The sequence below is a fragment of the Cloeon dipterum genome, chromosome 2 (genome assembly GCF_949628265.1).
Source record: "Cloeon dipterum chromosome 2, ieCloDipt1.1, whole genome shotgun sequence".
In the NCBI taxonomy this organism is placed as follows: Eukaryota; Metazoa; Arthropoda; class Insecta; order Ephemeroptera; family Baetidae; genus Cloeon; species Cloeon dipterum.
The window spans coordinates 277,455-296,357 of NC_088787.1; the positions used below are offsets into that span (position 1 = coordinate 277,455).

General features: G+C 51.2%; 6 protein-coding genes across 11 annotated transcripts; 5 read left to right on the forward strand and 1 right to left on the reverse strand.

Annotated features, from left to right (window-relative positions):
* The first annotated feature begins 10 nt into the window (after window positions 1–10).
* Window positions 11–2,743, forward strand: LOC135937962 (uncharacterized). Of its 2 annotated transcripts, XM_065481355.1 has the most exons (7): window positions 11–140; window positions 466–723; window positions 784–1,187; window positions 1,565–1,706; window positions 1,981–2,105; window positions 2,164–2,228; window positions 2,284–2,743. In XM_065481355.1, exons 2-7 carry the CDS (start codon window positions 544–546, stop codon window positions 2,349–2,351), a joined length of 984 nt encoding a protein of 327 aa, XP_065337427.1. In that variant the 5' UTR covers window positions 11–140; window positions 466–543; the 3' UTR covers window positions 2,352–2,743. The 2 variants fall into 2 exon arrangements, with proteins under 2 accessions (XP_065337427.1, XP_065337426.1); XM_065481354.1 differs by lacking the exon at window positions 11–140 and having other exon boundaries at window positions 492–723; window positions 2,164–2,743.
* Window positions 2,744–3,168: 425 nt separating this feature from the next.
* SrpRalpha (signal recognition particle receptor alpha) lies at window positions 3,169–7,351 on the forward strand. 4 transcript variants are annotated; one of them, XM_065481350.1, is made up of 12 exons: window positions 3,169–3,421; window positions 3,494–3,860; window positions 4,114–4,149; window positions 4,214–4,397; window positions 4,639–4,771; window positions 4,831–4,964; window positions 5,017–5,161; window positions 5,795–5,986; window positions 6,049–6,220; window positions 6,352–6,479; window positions 6,883–7,059; window positions 7,140–7,351. In XM_065481350.1, the coding sequence occupies exons 1-12, from the start codon at window positions 3,305–3,307 to the stop codon at window positions 7,263–7,265; spliced, it is 1,911 nt and encodes a 636-aa protein (XP_065337422.1). In that variant the 5' UTR covers window positions 3,169–3,304; the 3' UTR covers window positions 7,266–7,351. The 4 variants fall into 4 exon arrangements, with proteins under 4 accessions (XP_065337422.1, XP_065337423.1, XP_065337424.1 ...); XM_065481351.1 differs by having other exon boundaries at window positions 4,217–4,397; XM_065481352.1 differs by lacking the exon at window positions 4,114–4,149.
* Window positions 7,352–8,391: 1,040 nt separating this feature from the next.
* Window positions 8,392–9,731, forward strand: LOC135937010 (prisilkin-39-like). The gene is made up of 2 exons (XM_065480065.1): window positions 8,392–8,527; window positions 8,834–9,731. The coding sequence occupies exons 1-2, from the start codon at window positions 8,516–8,518 to the stop codon at window positions 9,554–9,556; spliced, it is 735 nt and encodes a 244-aa protein (XP_065336137.1). The 5' UTR covers window positions 8,392–8,515; the 3' UTR covers window positions 9,557–9,731.
* Window positions 9,732–11,698: 1,967 nt separating this feature from the next.
* Window positions 11,699–12,751, forward strand: LOC135937117 (cuticle protein 16.5-like). Of its 2 annotated transcripts, XM_065480204.1 has the most exons (3): window positions 11,699–11,822; window positions 12,044–12,228; window positions 12,259–12,751. In XM_065480204.1, exons 1-3 carry the CDS (start codon window positions 11,811–11,813, stop codon window positions 12,659–12,661), a joined length of 600 nt encoding a protein of 199 aa, XP_065336276.1. In that variant the 5' UTR covers window positions 11,699–11,810; the 3' UTR covers window positions 12,662–12,751. The 2 variants fall into 2 exon arrangements, with proteins under 2 accessions (XP_065336276.1, XP_065336275.1); XM_065480203.1 differs by having other exon boundaries at window positions 12,044–12,751.
* A 508-nt stretch (window positions 12,752–13,259) lies between these two features.
* On the forward strand, window positions 13,260–16,734 carry LOC135937065 (uncharacterized). Its single transcript, XM_065480145.1, has 4 exons — window positions 13,260–13,416; window positions 14,465–14,914; window positions 15,347–16,274; window positions 16,366–16,734. Exons 1-4 carry the CDS (start codon window positions 13,321–13,323, stop codon window positions 16,449–16,451), a joined length of 1,560 nt encoding a protein of 519 aa, XP_065336217.1. The 5' UTR covers window positions 13,260–13,320; the 3' UTR covers window positions 16,452–16,734.
* Window positions 16,735–17,116: 382 nt separating this feature from the next.
* Window positions 17,117–17,823, reverse strand: LOC135935956 (uncharacterized). Its single transcript, XM_065478595.1, has 2 exons — window positions 17,755–17,823; window positions 17,117–17,686 (listed from the first exon to the last, which is right to left on the reverse strand). The coding sequence occupies exons 1-2, from the start codon at window positions 17,764–17,766 to the stop codon at window positions 17,264–17,266; spliced, it is 435 nt and encodes a 144-aa protein (XP_065334667.1). The 5' UTR covers window positions 17,767–17,823; the 3' UTR covers window positions 17,117–17,263.
* Window positions 17,824–18,903: the final 1,080 nt, after the last annotated feature.

Here is an 18,903-nt window from a genome sequence, read left to right on the forward strand (position 1 = left end):
GCCTGTCACTCGCTCGCGTCCAAGAAACACTGCTTTTCCTCGTCTGCCTCTTAGTCACCGCCGCAGCGACCCGTTCCCACCCGTCCGGTCTCGCTCAGGGGTGTAGGCAACGGAGTCAACGTGAGCTACTCCATAAAAAGGTTTTAAAATAATTTAAATTTCAGATTTCAGACAGTTTTAGAGTTATATAAAACATTAGCCACCAAAATCCTCTGACATTGACGCATTCTCACGTTTTTGTGGCTTGAGTTCGATCGACCAACCGGTCTCCGCTGCGCACTCCACCAAAACAAACTGGCGGAGCGCAAAAACTTTCCTCAACCGGTTCTCGCAAACTCACCGGCAGCCTTGAAAATCAAGAAAATTAAATTCTTATCAATTCTGTCCAAATCAATAATTTTATGCCTGATCCAGTTTGCCATTCCATACTTACGATCAAATAACGAGTGTTCTCTGCTCTCGCAGAACCGGTTTTTAAAGTGCCAACGGGAAAAACTGTAAACAAAAGCAAGCAGCTGATGAGCCGCCAAGGGTAGGAAGGCGATGGACCTGCTGGGCCGGCTGATAGAGGTGCAGAACGGGCTGGCGGCCCTGGTGGCCGGGCCAGGGTGTCCGCCGGCCGCGACCTGGGGCCGGCGGCTGGCCGCGCACCCGGCCGCCTTCGTGGCCTTGGTGCTGGTGCTGTGGGCCGGCGTGCACCGCGCCTTCGCCGCCTGCACGCAGGTGCGCTGAAAGGATCTCACCTTCGACCCTGAGCGACCTGACGAGACGAGTGTGTTTCAGGCGCTGCTGCTGCGGATGGGCCTGACGCGGGTGCGCGCGGGCCGCGCGGCGGCCGCCGCCTGGGAGGCGGGCGCGGCCGCCGGCGCCGCGCTGCTCAGCGCCGCGCAGCTCGACGGCCGGCCGTCGGCGGCCTCTGCCGAGTGGCCGCCGGCGCACGTCGCCGCCTACGTGGCCGTGGTGGCCGCCTGCCAGGCCGAGGCGCTGTGGCGGCGGCCGGACGCGGAGGCCGCCACGCGCCTCCTCGTGCCCGTGGCCGCCCTGGCCGCCCGCTGGCCCGACCTGGGCTTCGAGTTCTGTCTGCACGCGAGCGGCGTGCAGCTGCTGCGCCAAATTGGCCGCCTCGCGCTCAGCCTGCGCCTGCGCACCACCGCTCTCTGCTTCTTCTGCGCCTTCGCCCTCGCCTGGTAACCACCCTGACCCTGACCCTGACCCTGAGCGTATTTCATTTATGATGCTGAGTTATCATGTAAAAGCACGGAGGGAAAGTTTGCGAATTTTACCTTTCAAATAAATTAAAAATTGATTTTGAAGCCATTTTTTATTTAATCATGGGCTAGTTCCTGAATTTTCTGAGAAACTTGCAAATAATGGCTCATTTTTCATTTAGGAAAAATTAAAAAATTAATTATTTATTTATCAAGACGTGAAATTAATTCATTTTCTTTCGCAAACAAAATAATTAAAAAAACAGGACAAACTCTTAGGGAAAAAAATCATACTTTTGTGAAAATGTGGCAATGAAGCACCAACCAATTCAACGGTTTAACCCCTGTGACCGCAGGTGCGCGTGCTACTCTTACCTGATGCCAGGGTGGATGCAGAGCGTAGCCGCGGCGCCGCCGGCAGCCGACGACCTGGGGCCCGGCCTGGTCTTTCTGCTCGCCGCCCTCGTCGCCCACGCCATCGCCGCCTTCCTCCACTCAGTAAGCACCACCTTAATACCTTCCTTCGGACTTCCACACTTCAAAAGATCTTTTTAAAATAGCACATTGTCGATGTAGCTGTTGATTTAATTAATGGTTTGCTGACCAACAATGTTTATCTTCGCGAATGTTTCCACAATCTGCGCTTGTTGTATCATCCGATTTCGTCACGATTTGTTTAAAAATAAAATAAATATTTAATAATATCTTTATTAATAATATCCAAATACAAATTCGTGCTAAATTGATGGATTAATTAAAAAAATCGTTTCAGCCGGTGGCGTCGTGGGTGCGCGGCGTGGTGGGCGGGTGCTCGGTGTCCGAGTGGCTGGAGGTGAGCCTCTTCCCGAGCACCGACCTGCGGCTGAGCAGGCTGCAGCAGCGCCTCTGCCGGCCCGAGTATGACTAGTCCTCTTTCTTTCCGAGTTCTCTTTTTATTTTTTCCTTTGCCGGGCAGAGAGCCGCGGCCGCAGCGCCACAACAATCAGTCCGGGGCCAGGACGCTGTACCAGTTGATGCGCTGTGAGTGTGTCCCTTTGGTGCCACGAACCCTGACCCCTTTGCACCCGCCAGGTAGGCCGGACGCTGCTGCAGCGCAAGGCGCGCGCCATGCGAGACCGAAATTCACCCTCGACCACCTCCTAGCCTCGTGAGCCGCGAGGACAGATCTCGAGAGGGACCGAATAAGCGACGAGGAAACAGACGCTCATCTCCCTTTCCACCAAAGAACGCTGCTCTTTGCTCGTGATATCTTCGTTATTTCTAGTTCTCTGCAATACACAATTTATTGTTCTTGAAAGGTGTGTGCGCAGCACACATTCCACGAAAAATTACTATTCTAGAGTTTTAAGATCATTTTGACTTCAAGACAAAATAAATCAGGCAGTTTTTCGCCGTGAGACATGGTTTTTGAACGTATTTGATGTGTATTTATTTTGTTTTTATAATTTAAAAATATTTTTGTTATAATAAAAAAATTGTTACGCCTATACCACTTGTGCTGCTAAATTTAGAAATTAAAAATTTAATAGAATTTAGTTAACAGTATAATTATTTATTACTACATGTACCAAACTACCAAAACCACGATTTTTATGATACCATGCGAAGGTTAGGGAAAATTGAGGCTAAATTAAAACTGCGCATGCGTCAAGTGTCATGTTTTGTAGCAAACCGCAAACCAATCAGATGCGCCGGCTCTCTGGGCCCCCCAGCGAGCACAGAGCAAGCATCACTCTTTGCCCGCGATGACACTAGATTGTAAAGAAAGGAGAGTAGATACTAGCAGGCGACTATCGCATCAGAGCTAATACTCTACTGCTCCTTAACGTACACTCTAGTGCTAGAGCTGTCGTGTGATATTTTTTGGTTCGCACGCGTCTTTGGCGGATTTCTCGTTCATACGGTGGAGGGGCGTGGCCGTAGGTGCGTCACGTGGTCTGCCAACTGGAACAACACACACGCACACACACACAGAGTTTGACACACAAACAGACTGTCGACTGGTGCAGTGCCGTGCAAGCAGCTGTTGCGACGTTGCGACTGCGGGCTCTCTTTCTCTCGCCACTCTTTTTGTTTTGCGTTTTTAATCGAACGACATGCTCGACTTCTTCAGCATCTTCGGCAAGGGCGGCATCGTGCTGTGGTGCTTCCAGAGCACCGGCCACATCTTCACGCCGTCGGTGAACGCGCTCATCCGCACCGTCATCCTGCAGGTGGGCCACATTTGCATTCCGACCAATACGTATGTATATTTATTTTTATGTTTACGGCGTGGAATGGGACAGGAACGAGGCGGCGGCAGCAACAGCTTCGACCACGAGTCGCTGACCCTCAAGTACAAGCTGGACAACGAGTTCGACCTGGTGTTCGTGGTGGCGTTCCAGAAGATCCTGCAGCTGTCGTACGTGGACAAGCTGCTGGACGACGTGCAGCTCGAGTTCCGCGACCTCTACCGCCAGCAGCTGCAGGGCCTCAGGCCGGGCCTCGAGTTTCGCCGGCCGTTCGAGCGCGTGCTGGCCGCAGCCGAGGAATGGGGCCGTCGCCAGGACAACCAGCCCAGGCAGATGCGCTCCTTCGAGCAGTCGCACAAGTCCAAGAAGACCGTCTCCTCCATGATCGAGCGACCGCACGAGCAGAAAAATCAGAAAACCGGTAACGCTCGCACCGACAACAAGAAAATCCCGCGAAAACAACTAACCAAAATATTTATTATTTTTCCTGAACTAGTAAATTTTTAAGTAACTAGTAAATCGGTATCCAGCAAGCACTGAAATTGACCTTTTTTGTATTATATTTTACATGAAATTTAAAAATTAGCAGGGATTAATAAAAAATAACACGCATTACCAAAACAAATCGCTTTGGTTGAAGGAACTAACAAAGGTTGGTGTTTGGCTGCTTTTAGGCAAGGCTGGAAAAATAAATAAGGAGCAGGAGCAGGGTAACGCCATTCTTTTAAATTGAGAAAAGACGAGTGGTAACGCCGGGCGCGTGTAATTTTTTAGTAGAGAAGGAGTCTGCGGCGAAGGAGAGCCCGCCGGCCACGCCGGCCGCCCCCGCCAGCCCCAGGAACGGCAGCGGCGCCGGCGAGCTGGACGAGGAGACGATGGCCCTCAACCGAATGCGCCTCGCCCAGCGCCTCGGCTCGCCGAACGCCAGCAAGAAAAAGGCCGCCGCCGCCGACAAACAGTATGCACTTCTTCTAATTTTTATTCCTGTCCGAATTGGGTCTCGCAACAGATTGACGACTCAGCATTAAATCCTGCTGTTTGTCCTTAAATAAATCTTAATAAATCTGTTGAAAAATTTGTGAATTTTCCAACGTCATAACTCGTTTATGTGTCACTATAGTGTTTATCAAAAAATTCGGCAGAGATCAGAAAGTTGTAGATAATTATTTTCGAAAGCTGAAATGATTTTGTGCGAACAGGAAGAGTCCGAAGGCGAAGAAGACGGGCAAGGCGCCGACGCAATGGGACCTGGGCGGCACCAACAAGGACGTGGCCAACCTGGAGCGGACCAAGGACAAGGACGGCGTCCGCCAGGACACCTACGACTCCAAGGTGCGGCCCTTTGGCGTCCAAAATCAGCCCTGATTGAAATTAATCTCCTGTTTTCGCAGCTGGTGGGCCAAATGGTGGGCGGCATCAAGGACCTGGAGGTGGACAGCAGCGACGATGACGGCGACGAGCAGGACGAGGAGCGGCAGGTGCGCCTCGCCAGGACCAAGGAATCGGGCCTGCTCTCCATGTTCAAGTGAGTTTTCGGTTCGCAAACGCACGCCCACGCTTAAATAAAATAAATTCAGGGGCCTGGTGGGCAACAAGAGCCTGAGCCGCGAGACGATGCAGCCGGCGCTGGACAAAATGTGCGACCTGCTGATCGCCAAGAACGTCGCCGCCGACATCGCCAAGAAGCTGTGCGAGTCGGTCGCCACCAAACTCGATGGAAAGGTCAGTAAATAATTTGAACGGGGCGGTGAGATTTATTTGGCGAAAAAGAGAATGGCGGCCGTGGCGGCAAAGAAGCACGGCCACGCGAAGCCAACGCCGCCGGGCCGCTGCGTCAGGGTCAGGGTGCCCGCCTGCTGCTCCACCGCCTCCACCTCGGTCCGCAGGGCGACCAGCTGCTGCTGCAGCGCCGCCAACTTGTCCCTTCGCCCGCTGATTTCCTAGCCAAAATATTAATCAATTGCCGAGGCGACCGCTGATCGCTCACCTTTCCGTCGACCACTCTCAAATTCTCCGCGTTCTGCTCCATTTTTCTGCAACAATCCACTTGGTCAAGTTGTAAAGAATTATTTTTTTACATTGCTAGATTATTGTCTTAATCTTTGTTGATTCTTTTAATCCACTGTTGCAAATAATAATTTTTACAAGCGTGTCAGCCTTATCGCGCCGTTTAAATAGACAATAATGTGCTCTGACGGACAATTGTGTTTTCTCTTATTTTTTATGGCCTGCTGTGTGTATTGTTGGTTGTGTCTCCCGAGAATTGTCTCGCAATAACCAAAAAAAAATAAGAAATAAAAACCCCCTGTAAACTAGTATTAAAGGTCATGCTGTAAATTGTGTGTGTGTTGGCAGGTCATCGGGACGTTCGAGGGCGTGGCGTCGGTGGTGAAGACGACGCTGACCGAGTCGCTGATGCAGATTCTGTCGCCGCGGCGGCGCGTGGACATTCTGCGCGACGCGCTCGAGTCGCAGCGCAAGGGCCGGCCCTTCGTGATGACCTTCTGCGGCGTCAACGGCGTCGGCAAGTCGACCAACCTGGCCAAGGTGCGTGCCCGCCCGCCCTGACGCGACCCTGAGCATGCTAACCGGCCCGAATCGTGTTTCAGATCTGCTTCTGGCTGATCGAGAACGACCTGCGCGTGCTGGTCGCCGCCTGCGACACCTTCCGCGCCGGCGCCGTCGAGCAGCTGCGCACGCACGTGCGCCATCTCAACAATTTGCACCCTGCCGAGCGACACAACGGCCGCGAGATGGTCCAGCTCTACGAGAAGGGATACGGTGAGCCCCAATCTCGCTTTCCGATACCATGAGAAAGCTAAAAACAAAATTCCTCGCTGCCCCGAAATGAATCGCGACTGCTGTTTCGAAGCGTCAAACTGGTCTAAACAATTTTTTCTCTTGTATCGCAGGCAAGGACGCGGCGGGCATCGCGATGGAGGCGATCAACTTCGCGCGGGAGGCGCGGCTGGACGTGGTGCTGGTGGACACGGCCGGACGCATGCAGGACAACGAGCCGCTGATGCGCGCGCTGGCCAAGGTGAATAGACTGCGCATGCGTCAAGTGTCGTGTTTTGTAGAAAAGCAACGCTTTCTGGGCCCCCTAGCGAGCATCACCGTAAAAAGAGTAGTTTTAAGAGGAGTGAAACCTAAGGAGTAGTAGAGTATCGGCATCGTGATGCCATTGTCGCCTGCTAGATTCTAAGATTCTACTCTCCTTTCCTTACACTCTAGTCTATTGATGCTCGCTAGGGGGCCTAGAAAGCCGGCATCTGATTGGTCGCCTTGGTGCTTTGCTACAAAACAGGACACTTGACGCATGCGCAGTTTAAATTTAGCCTCAATTTTCCCTAATATTCGCATTCTATCATAAAAATTGGCGTTTTTTACAAACGCAATGGCTCTGAATGCAATTTCTTAATTAAATTTCTGGCAATTCGCAGCTGATCAAGGTGAACGACCCCGACCTGGTGCTGTTCGTCGGCGAGGCGCTCGTCGGCAACGAGGCCGTCGACCAGCTCGTCAAATTCAACCAGGCCATGGCAGACTACTCGGCTGCCGAGCACCCGCACCTCATCGACGGAATCGTCCTCACCAAGTTTGACACCATCGACGACAAGGTCTCGCTTCATTTTTCATTTGATCCCAATTCTGGGTAGAAAAAATTGATTTGAACGAATTGCCTTGACTTTGTCGACAGGTGGGCGCCGCCATCTCGATGACGTACATCACGGGGCAGCCGATCGTGTTCGTGGGCACGGGCCAAACCTACACTGATCTCAAGTCGCTGAACGCCAAGGCGGTGGTGCACGCGCTCATGAAGTGACCTTTTCTACCCTTGTTCATCGCCTTTACTTTTTTGTTACTCGTTGAACCAATAAACACGCATCGTTGATTCCATATTCTTGAAGACGCCACCTGTGTTGATTATTTTTCGTCCCAAATATGAATAGATATATTCGCATGCAAACGGAAAGGAGCGTTTTAATCGAAAGTGAGAAGGAAGTGCGCGGCCGGTTTTTTTCGCGCTTTGCCAAAGTAAAAGTCGTCGAAACAATGCGGAGGCGCGAATCGACGAGGAATCCTCGGCTTCAGCAGCAAGTCTTGCGACAGCACCCGCGGCAATTTTAATTGTTGCACTGCACACGCTGACGCACACGTGAACCGCTTGCAGCAGCCACTCCTTTCCCGTTGCTCTCCATTTTTTGGCGCTGCAAGTCACCCAAAAAGCGCATTTTTTTCTTTTCACACTCGGACACAGAAAACGCTGATCTGTCGTCGGCCGCGCATTGTTGATTGTTGATTGTGCAACAATGCGTCGCGTGCATTCTGCATTCGCTTCGGTTGCGTAACGCCGGTTCCTGCGTGGCCGCGGGCGCTGCCATTCTTGTCCTCGTTGTTGCAGCTTTCTTGACCTGCCGCCGCCGCCGCCGCCGCCGCCGCTCGATCGAACGGACGAATCGTCGAGAAGCCGGATTGGAAATAAAAAAGCGGCCGCCGCTATGCAACCGCCGATTAGCAAAAGTCGCACGCGCAGCAATTTGATTGCGCAACGCGCGCGACACTAATTATTTTGCGTGTGTAATTAGGCAGAAAAGAGTTTTATTGTCTTTGGCGCGCGCATCTCAGGTTTCCAAACAATGAGAAAAGCCATCGGAAAATCCAGCTGGGACAAGGCCGCGCACTTAATTAACCGTTTTACAACAAAATCAGCAACGATTAAACTGTCCTCATTCCGCATGCTCATTTTTTCCTCCAAATTGAAAAAGCCTGTTTTTTTAGTTGCTTTCTCCCGAAATTTGTTAGACACGCGGAAATCGCGGATTTCTTTTTGCTGCGAATTCTCTCGCTTAAGGAGACTGAACAAGACATTTCCTTTCAAGTGTTTCCTGCAGAGAGCCAAAGTTCAAACACAGGCTCACGCGTGTGCGTCGAAAAAGAACATTCGGCCCCGGCCGCGTGTGTGTGTGTGTGTGTGTGTGTGCGAGAGAGAGAGGGAGAGCGAAAGGAGCGAGCGACTATAAAACCAGAATTGGTCCGCCAGGCACCCATTCCTGCGCCGAACACAAAGCCCACATGTCACACAAGGTGAGTGCCACTCGCGAAAAAAATATTGCAATTTTCTCAATTTCTTAACTCCCGAAGAAAATCAGTTTTAATTTCCTTGCCCTGACGCATTCAAATTCACGAGAAATTAATTGAGCAACAGGGGTATTCTACACATTTTTAAAGAAAGAGAATGTCCTCTGGATGCAATTTTTATTGCCTTTAATTTGTCTCTAGAAATCGCAATTATAAAAATTCGCTGGTCACTTTTATTCTAGTATTAATAATTTTTTATTTGATTTGGTTTGTACAAAATAAAATTTAAAAATATTTTCTCCTTTGTTGCAGAAGCAAACGAGCCTGTTTTTGGCCGTGGCCTGCCTGGCGGCCGCTGCGGCGGCGGCCGAAGGCCCCAAGAAGCGGACGATCGTGTCGACGCCGACGGGCTACCAGTCGGCGGCCAGCAGCTACCCACAGGCGGCCATAAACTACCCGCAGGCGGCCATAAACTACCCACAGGCGGCCAGCTACTCGCCGGCGGCCAGCGGCTTCTACGCGTCAGGCTTCCCGCAGGCGGCCAGCGCGTTCCAGACGAGCTACCCGCAGGCGTTCGGACAGGCGGCCAGCGCGTACGCGTTCAACCCGTCGCAGGCGGCCGGAGGCTACAACCTGGGCTTCCCCGCGCAGGCGTACTCGTCGTACCCGTACCTTCAGGGCTTCCAGGGCGCCTTCCAGCCGTTCGAGGCCCAGAAGAGCTTCGCGCAGGCTCCGGCTTACGGCTTTCGGCAGTCGTCGGCCGCCTACCTGAGGCCGGCGGCCGCGCAGCAGTCGCTGCAGGGCTACGCGGGCGACCTGGCCGCCTACTCGGGCTCGGCCGGCCTCAACGCGGCCTCCGCCTACTCGCTGCAGCCGCAGTTCCAGCCGCAGCCGCGCATCCAGCCGCAGCAGTTCCAGCCGCAGGCGGCCAGGGTGGGCCCGGCCACGTTCGGCACGCACGGCGGCGGCCGGCAGGCCACGGCCGCCTCCAACCAGGTCAACAACGGCGGCTACGGCTTCGTCAGGCCCTACTAAATAAAACCACAGCAGCGAATTAAATTAAAAATAAAAAAAAATCACGCCCATCGATCCATCGTCACCGCAATGCCGACTGCTCTAATTTAGATTTAGTTTTTATTTAAATTTCCTGTACATAATATGTCAGAGTGAGGAAGATGAATAAAGAAATAAATCGCCTCTGCCTGGACGAGATCTCGCGTTTGATTTGATTTACTGCCCGCGAAGAGAAAGGAAAAAGAAGCGCGCGCGAGAATGAGTCAAATGGCGCGCGCGGCGGAGAAAGCAAAATGACCCAGTTGCCGCAAGCAGAGCACTGCACTGCACATAACGCCGCAGATTATCATTTTTTTCCCACAGCGAAAAAGTTATATTCCTCGGACTCACGCAATTAAGTAAGTCGTGTGTCAACAGGAAAGCTCGACGCGGAAAACTGCTCTGCTTTTTAAAAGCAGGCGAGCGGTCGTCGACCCGCGCCCCTTCACAAAATTTCGCGCTCATTAGCCGCAGTTCGAGAAAATTCGATTTTTGTCTTTTTGAAACTGAGCCGATTTATCAAATCTCCGGGTTTCACCGAGGCCACGTTTCGAGTTGTTGGTTGCCGGTGGGATAGGTCAGGGATCTTGGGTGTCGCGCAGACGAACGAAAAATGTTTGGGTCGCGCGCGAGAGTTTCTCCTGCGCGCGGTGGCTCACAATACGATCAGTGCGGTGCGGCGCGGCGTTACATGATACATTTTCGCTTTCGTCCGCCGACGATCAATCACAAAGGACCATTTCACCTTTCACACGCCCGCGTTTCTCTCTCGCACGCTCGCGTCATTATGCAAATTGATGATTTATGTTTGTTTCCGCTCCGTTCGGCCTTCCCCAAAAGCCATCATTCACATTTGAGCAAGTGCCTCACGCAATTGCTTTAAAACACCCAATAAAAAAGAAAAGTAAAGATATATTATCTAGTATTATTTCTCACTTTCCTTTAGCGTTGATCAATCGAAAATAAATTGCATAATTTGTGTATTCACGCCGAGTCGTGAATTATTGCTATTTTAACTGTGAATTTAATTCAATAAAACGAGAACTGTTTTTATTTCGAGCATTCCTGAAACAAAATATACAAACAAGCAATCACTCGAGAAACTTGCAATAATAATGTGGGAAAATTGCATCAATGCCCCTAAAGAGCCGTGATTTTGCGCGCGGCTCCAATTGTAAAATAATATTAATTCAGCGCGCGAAGATTGGACTAAAGAAATCATCAAATAATTGGAAAATTAAAAAATTCGATGTATATAGAGCAAATTAGTAGGTTTAAAAAAATTATATTTTGCATTGCACAGAAAATACATATAAAATATATATATGCAGTTAAAGTTCCAAGAATATCGCGGCTTTATTGCTTAAAATGGATTTCAAGCGACCAGCACTTTCTAGATTCTGATAATTATTGTGATTTTTCGCTAATGGCAGTGAGTATTATGCAACGAACTCAGGTGAGGAATTAAAAAAATGTGAATTACAAGGCAAGTTCTCCACAATAATAAAAGTCCCTTGTTCCGGGTTCACCCAAGTTGAACCTGAGTTTGCATCGGTAAACAATGCGCAAGAAGAATTTAATTACTATACCACAACTGCTGGAATATAAAACTGGTAAAAGAAACGTTAACAGCCTACTTGTCAGGATTTTGGTTTACCTTTTTGGCGCTGATTTTATATCTTTTTGGCTGGAAAGGTGAATGAATTGTTGCTAGAATCCAGAAGCAATTTGCTTTAATTGGAGGCATCAGCGCACAATGCAATGTCGGTAATTAGACTTCAAATCTAGATTTCTCCTCGCGTGAATTTTTGGTTAATCATCGTTTCTGCGGCTACTGAAATTCTGGATTTAAATAAAAAGGCGATCTCTTTGCGACTTATAATTGTTCGAGAACATAAAATCCGTTGGAGAGTCCGTTACAGAAATTGCAGCGAATTAGAATTAATTTGCTCTGCGTTGCGGAAGAGAGAAAGACGAGTTTTATGACGGCGTGAAAATATAACGTTGCAAGATAATGGCAGAGGCGTCGGTCGGCCGGCCGGTCTTTGAAAGGGACGCATCTGTGATTCTGCGAGCGAGGCACGCATCGCATCAGGGTAGGAAAGGGCGCCCTTGGCATTGGGCGTGGCGACCTGGCCGCGCGGAGAAAGCAGGCAAAGGTGCGAACGCGGTATAAAAGCGGCGGCCGACCTTGTCGCAGCATCATTCGCTCCGCACCCCGACAAACGCACTCGACATGAACACTCTGGTAAGTCCATCCATCATTTCTTGCTCGGCAGGGTCGGATGCTGCTGCTGCAACCGACCCACTTCCTCCGACTCCGCCGCGACGCACGCACTTCCTGTCAACCTGGCGAAATTCATCCGCGTTTCAAAATTAGATTTTTTTAATTCCCGCCTGGCACGTCATCGTTTTTAATTGCGATCATTGTTCCAAATTGTGCTCTCTTTTTACTTAATTTATTTTCAGGTGGTGATCGCCTGCCTGCTGGCCGTCGGCCTGTGCGACTCGAGCGCCGGCAGCTCCTCCAACAGCGGCGGCGACAAGGACAAGCGCGGCGTGGTCGCTCCGGCCGCCGTGGCCGCTCCCGTGGCCTCGTACCAGCCCGCGGCCTACCAGACGGCCGCCTACCAGCCCGTGTACCAGCAGGCCGCCTACCAGCAGGCCGTGGCCGCCCCCGTGGCCTACCAGCAGGCCGTGGCCGCGCCCGTGGCCTACCAGCAGCAGGCCTACCAGACGCACCAGGTGGCCGCCTATCCCTACCAACAGGCCGCCTACCCCGTGGCCGCCTACCACCACGCGGCCGCCCCCGTGGCCGCCTATCACGCCGCTCCGGTGGCCGCCTACCACGCGGCCGCCCCCGTGTACCAGCACGCGGCCCCCGCCGCCTACTACCAGCAGCAGGCCGTGGTGGCCGCCGCTCCGGCCGCCTACCAAGCCTACCCGGCGGCCGCCTACTACGGCCACGCTCAGCCGGCGGCCACTTACGCCGTTGCCCAGCAGGCCAGGGCCGTCTACAGCTACGCGGCGCAGCCCCTGCAGGCCAAGCAGCTGGCCGCCCCCGCCGCCGCCTACTACAAGAGCTAGAGAGCGGCCACTGGCCGTTGGCCACGGCTCACCACCCGCTAGTCATCCATTGTGAAACCTGCCAAAATAAAAAGATTCTTTTTGCAACAATCGCCCGTGTTCTTTTTTTAATTCGAACCTGAAAGAAATAAAAAAAATTAATTGATGTGCAAATCGGAGGAAAGCTGAAATTTGGAGTTAATTTACGTCATTGTGATGAGAGTCCGTCTTCGTTTTCCCTTTCACTCTCGATCTCGGTGTGGACAATAAAATAATTAGCGCCGCGCCGGGCAAGCGGTCGTCGTCGCCGCGATAATTGCACCGAATTGCGAATGAATTTCTCCGCTCGTGGGAAAACATTGTCGGCGGCGGCGCTGCAGCTTTAATTAATTCGTCCGAAAATCGGCGCGGCGGTGAACGGAACGAAAGGGGCGAGAAAGTGGCACGGCGGACAAAGCCGATTGTCCGGCAAAAGCGTCAAAGTGCCAGCCAGCCTTTCACCGGCCCTGAACCTGACAACCTGGTTCGGAAGGTGCGGCTATTTCACTTTTTTGTCTCGGCGAAAACAAAAAAAAATAGCAAAGACGCGACGGACGGAGGGTCGGAAGGAAGCGGCGGCACGCGACCTGAAGCGAAGGTGACGCAACCTGTCGCGTGCCTGCCGCTATCGGATCGTCAGGATGCGCGGCGCGCGGCAGGGGAAAGAAAGGAGCGCAGGCTATAAAACTCGGCATCGATGCACCCGCGCTGCAAACTCGCTCACGATGCGCCACACGGTACGTACACGTCTCGCCGACAAACATGCACATCTTCGGCACAACCTGAATTTCAATTTCTCACCTCACACAGCACACAGCACACAGTACACACCACCATCGAAAACCTCTTACACCTTTTAAATCTAATTTACACGCTCGTTTTTCGCAAAGCTGCGAATTAAAAACGGCATAGAATTAGATAATTTTCTGCAGAACTTTTAATTTTTCTTAATTATCATTTTCATTTATTGACCTCTCTCAAAGACACAGGTTTCATTATTCTATCAATATGTGATAAAATGCACTCGTCGAGTATAAATTGAGTGGCGAGAGCTGTCTGATTTTCTGTTCACTATTTAAATTTCAATCAGGAAGCACTTTAAAATTTCTTTATTGCCAAGTAAAAGCTGTTAGACCTGCTACAGCATTTTAGAGAGCTGCAGGAGTAATTTTAAATTGTTATAAATTAATTTGGATCAGCAGCAGCGCCTATTTGTTTCATCTTTCCTAAATTTAAAAAAGTCTAAATCTGTGATAAAATTTGTAAAATATTTAATTTAATATAGAAATTAAATTAATCGATCGTAATTTGTGTTCAAGTTCCTGTAAAAATTCATTTAGGCAGGCACCTATATGTTTGCCGAACATGAATTGCATTAAAAAATGAAACTTTAAATATAACAATCTGTCTTCTGGCCTCTTTCTTGAGTGTCGCCAATTGTTAGTGAGTCGGAAATTCACGATTTACCGTATCTTTCCGATTATAATTGGTGCTGAGATCTGAGATGACAGTTGAATCCGCAATTCGTGTCAATGTTCACGGTTGCTGCGCCGGAAAACAATGCGACAAATTTTGATTGTGTCTGCGAGGCGATATTGTTATTTGGAGTGGCGCGCAGTAGAATTAACAATATGCGATTGCTGGCCTTTTCAATCTTTTCCACTCGACGGATTTGCGCGCTCTATCGTGCGGCCGGCCAGCTGGACAATCGAAACAGCAGCTGCGGCGCCGCTCCAAAAATCTTGAAAGCCGAATAATCGAAAGCGTTTTTCCATCGATGCGAAGGTGCAGGTGGTGTGGCTGCTGGTGCTGCTGGCGGCGGTCGGCGCGCAGGACAACCACCGCGACGCCTTCAAGCCGCAGTTCCGCAAGTTCGTCAGCAAGGTGCGGGGGGTGGCGGTGACGACGCCGCCCCCGCCGCCTCCGACCTCCACTCAGGCCCCCACCGAGGCGACGTCGCCGGCCGCGGAGGAGCAGGAGAAGGACGCGTCCAAGGAGGAGACCACCGAGGCTCCCGAGAAAAGGGAGGACGAGGCGAAGGAGGGGAAGGTGGAGAGGGAGGCGAACGCCAACGCCACGGACGACGCGCCGCCCAACGCCGAAAAGCTGTTCGGCCTGCCCGACCTGCGCACCCACCTGATCGCCCAGCAGCAGCGCCAGCAGCAGCTCGCCCTCGACGTGCTCAGGGCCGCCGCGCAGACGCCCTCCTTCGGACCCTCACAACCCTTCCAGCAGGTACCAGGACATTTGTTTTGGCATTTTTGCCAATTTCAACTCGTCTTTTAAATTAAGGTTATTAAATTAGTGGGTAAATTTCATGACATAATTTTTAATCAAAAATAAATTCTAGGGTAGAAGCTGGTCAGGCTATCTATACCTGAAATACTGACTGTTCTAGTCAGGGTGATTAAATTTATTTTTTCTATTCATTTCCCGTGCTTGTGGAGTTTTTTTTTATTTTAAAAGTTTTAGGTTGGTCAAAATATCTTCCAGCAATGCCCAAAGAACCACTCAAATAAATTTTAAATTATCTATGTATTTTTTTTAATTCGGCCAATATTTATTCCATGTAGTAACGAGTTGCGCAACAAGACGCAATCATCTCGATTGCATTTTATTGCTGGTTTTGTTGTGTAAAAGAGCGTGGTGTCTTTGGTCGAGTTGCAGCAGCCGTCGGTGTCTGACCTGCAGCAGCTGTTGCGGCTGATGCAGCAGGCGCAGCAGGGCAACCACTTTTCCTTCTACGCGCCGCAGCCGAGCGCTTTCCCGCCCTACGGCCAGCAGCAGCCCTCCTACCAGTCCACGCCGGCCTTCTTCGCGCCCAGCCCCGCGCAGTTCGGCCTGCCCGTGTCCGCCGCCGGCGTCCAGGGGCTGCCCGGCGGGGTCCAGGGGCCCCACCAGCAGCAGTTCTCGCTGCCGTACAACCCGCCGCCGACGCCCACCTACGTCTTCCGCGACGGCGCCTTCCACGTGCAGCAGCAGCCCGCCGACGGCCCTCCCGCCCCCACGCGCTTCTCCGTGGCCACGCCCGTGCCCTCGGCGGGGGTCCACGAGCCCCAGAGCGAGCCGCCCCGCCCGCCGACCCCCAACTACGTGAACCGCGTGCAGTTCGGAAACGCCGTCTTCCAGCGGCCCGGAGGCGGCGGCGGCGGCGGAGGCGGCTTCGCGGCCCCCCAGCAGCCGCAGGAGGCCCTCCCGGCGCCCCCTGGCCCCTTCCGGCCCCCGGCAGGTCCTTACCAGCCCCCCTCAGGCACCTTCCAGCCGCCCTCGGGCCCCTTCCAGCGGCCGCCTCCGCCCGCCCAGGGCCAACCGCCTCTCACGCAACAGCAGCAGTTCTTCGGCCCTCAGCAGCAACAACCTGGATTCGGACTCCAGCAGCCGCAGAGCTTCGGACAGCAGCAGCCCCAAGGCTTCGGACAGCAGCAACCACAGAGCTTCGGACAGCAGCAACCACAGGGATTCGGACAGCAGCAGCCGCCGCAGGGCTTCGGTCAGCAGCAGGGCTTCGGCGGCCCTGGACCTCAATCCTTCAATAACAGGGCGCCCGTCTTTTTCCCACCGCAATCCTTCACCTCGCAAGAACCTGAATCTAAAGGTGATGCCGCCCTTTTCCCTTGTTTCATGAATATTTTAAAAAATTAATTATTATTATTAACTTTTTTCAATAAATTTATTAACGTTGGCAGGTGGCGAGGGGCAGGTCGAGGCCGAAGAGAAGCCTGAGGAGAACCTGGTGCTGGTGTCGCAGGTGCGCGGATCTGCGCAGCGATGATAGCGAGCCAGCCGCTCGGCCGCAGACTTTTTAACATTATTGTTTTTCAACTGAGTAGCGAGAGAGTACAACGCCTGCAATTAATAGGATTAAAAGAAAGAAAGAGCGAGAGGCGGCGGGCGCCATCTGCCGCCGCGCGAGAGCCGTTTGCGCTGGCATGGCACAGCCGCAGCGCCACCTGATTTCAGGTGGCCCGCCGCGTGCGTTCAGAGCGCCAAAAGAGTCACGATTTTCGACAATGTCCTCGAGTAGTGAAATAAAAAATGGCTTTGTTTTAAGATAATTTCGCGTTTAATTGGGAATGTAAAACCCTCTGACACACCCTATTTTTATACTAGGAGTTTTAATTTAATTTAAATATAATATTTTGAGCAGGTTTAAAAAAATTTTCTTTTGCTTTATTTATTTTTGACACCTGTCGGTGAGATACATCCTGAATTTTAGGATTGTATTCAAATGGAGAAAAAATAATCCGACCTGAGCGATGGAAATATGTTTCTCGTGAAATTAAAAACGCCCACCCTATTTATTGGAATATGGAAAATGAAAAAGAGCAGCGGCAAGTGGATGATTGGAATGGATCGAGAGCGGCGAAAGTGGTTTGACCAGAGAAAGGGCACTCTTTGATTTTTCTGAGAGAGGGAAAAAATAAAACGAGCGGCGAGTCTTCTTAAATAACATTCACACACACGTATGGTATTTTATTACAAAAGGTTTAATATAGAGAGTGACTGTGTTTGTTAGTCGCGGCGATCACTTTGGGAGAGTATTAAAAATAGTAGTGTCTTTTTGCAGAGGGTTGGGGGGTGGAACTACCACTTTTTGGAGTAGCGGGTGACGGTGATCTTGGGGTAGTGGTGGATGTGCTTGTAGACGGGCACGGGGACGGCGTACGGCTTGGGCACGGCGTACGGCACGTGCTGCACCACCGGCACCGGCTTCTCCACGGTCTTGAGCACAGGGTAGGGGTGCAGCACGGGGTACGGCACGGGGTACGGCACCTCCTTCACCACCGGCACCGCCTTCGTCACCGTCACGGTCTGCGTCAGCGGCGGCGCCGCCACCGCCGCGCCACCGCTCCACCCGCCGAAGCCCGTGGCGCCAAAGCCGGTCGCGTCGTACAGGTCGGCGGCGCCGCGCTTCGCCTTCGACGAATCGTCGTCGTCGTAGTACTCGTCCTCGGCGGGCGCCGACGCCGACGCCGCCGCCAGCGCCACGCACGCCACGCACAGAACCTTGGCAAAATAATTAATTAATTTTGAATCGAATTCGAGGCAGGAAATAAATAGGCGAATATACTCACTGCGAACTTCATGATATTGTTGTCGGACGGAGCGGAGCGGAGGTTGAGAGCGGAAGGTGAGAGCGCAGTGGTCAGCGCGCGCCTTTTATACTCTCGTCTCTCGTCGCAATAGCAACTCCCCCCGACAGACAAGACATCCCTCTTACGCAGGCGAAAGTCTTTTCTCGTCTCTCGCGTCCAGCTTCTTTCCCTTTCTTCGCGGCGCGCAGAAAAATATCACACGCACGCATTTCGCACTTTTCAATCATTCACTTGATTGTTTGTGTCGCGATTTTTCGCCAAATTCAGACTTGTTCAAAAGCTCTACTCGGAATCCTCGTCGCGGCAGAAGCACAAATAAAAATATTGGATTTTGCTAAACAAAAACGTGAAATATTTTTTAAAATTGGATCTGAACTTTGAAATTTTTTCAAATTATTTTATTTAATTTAGGAACGAAGGAAATATTTTTTCTCGTCATTTGAATAGATATTTTCCTATTTTGAAATTTATTTGCTTTATTTTATATGCTGAAATGTGGATTTAAGTTTCAAAAATTCGCAATGTTCAAAAAATTAGAGATTGAAAAATATTTTGGTTCAAAAAGAGAAGCATTTTTATTAGATTAATATAGTTTGGTTGAAATAGCAACAATTGTTTGTGTTTATTGGATGGTCTCTCTTGTGTCGCCGGAAAAATCATTTAGAATTCACAGCCTTTATTTAAATGGGTGCAATTCGAGTTTTGCTTCATTTCGTTTTTTTTTATTTGGCTTTGCATTAGTTAGCGAGCGAAGAAAACTGTCGAGTGTGGCGTAATGATCGGCAGTAAAAATTGCGTCAGCGGAAAGTTAGAAAAAGCGTTGGCGGAAAAATGAGGCGCGTGCACGGCCGAGCTCTAATGGTTGCAATTAAAATTAAACGGGATCGGTGGATCGGAAAGAGGATGCAACTCTCCCTGATTTCTCGATCGCGTCAAAGGTGCATCGCGCATGTTTCTCCCGATTTCCAACTTTCCATTTTCATATTCCCCAAGAATTTCAGGTCCTTTTTCCAAAGACCGCGCAAATGACAAAAAACGAGTCGAGCTAATTGCAGTTATTTATTTTTATTTAATTTTGTTTTGGGCGAATCGAAGGATTGCAGGGCGGCAGCCGGCGGAATGAAAAGA

Excerpts from the sequence above, each read along its gene's own strand:
- LOC135937962 (XM_065481354.1), top strand. The coding sequence starts at position 544 with ATGGACCTGCTGGGCCGGCTGATAGAGGTGCAGAACGGGCTGGCGGCC. Across the intron at positions 724-783 it reads CCTTCGCCGCCTGCACGCAG|GCGCTGCTGCTGCGGATGGG; the intron begins GTGCGCTGAAAG and ends AGTGTGTTTCAG. Across the intron at positions 2,106-2,163 it reads CAGCGCCTCTGCCGGCCCGA|AGAGCCGCGGCCGCAGCGCC; the intron begins GTATGACTAGTC and ends TTTGCCGGGCAG.
- SrpRalpha (XM_065481350.1), top strand. The coding sequence starts at position 3,305 with ATGCTCGACTTCTTCAGCATCTTCGGCAAGGGCGGCATCGTGCTGTGG. Across the intron at positions 5,987-6,048 it reads AGTCGACCAACCTGGCCAAG|ATCTGCTTCTGGCTGATCGA; the intron begins GTGCGTGCCCGC and ends ATCGTGTTTCAG. Across the intron at positions 7,060-7,139 it reads TTGACACCATCGACGACAAG|GTGGGCGCCGCCATCTCGAT; the intron begins GTCTCGCTTCAT and ends CTTTGTCGACAG.
- LOC135937065 (XM_065480145.1), top strand. The coding sequence starts at position 13,321 with ATGCGCGGCGCGCGGCAGGGGAAAGAAAGGAGCGCAGGCTATAAAACT. Across the intron at positions 14,915-15,346 it reads CCTCACAACCCTTCCAGCAG|CAGCCGTCGGTGTCTGACCT; the intron begins GTACCAGGACAT and ends GTCGAGTTGCAG. Across the intron at positions 16,275-16,365 it reads GCAAGAACCTGAATCTAAAG|GTGGCGAGGGGCAGGTCGAG; the intron begins GTGATGCCGCCC and ends TAACGTTGGCAG.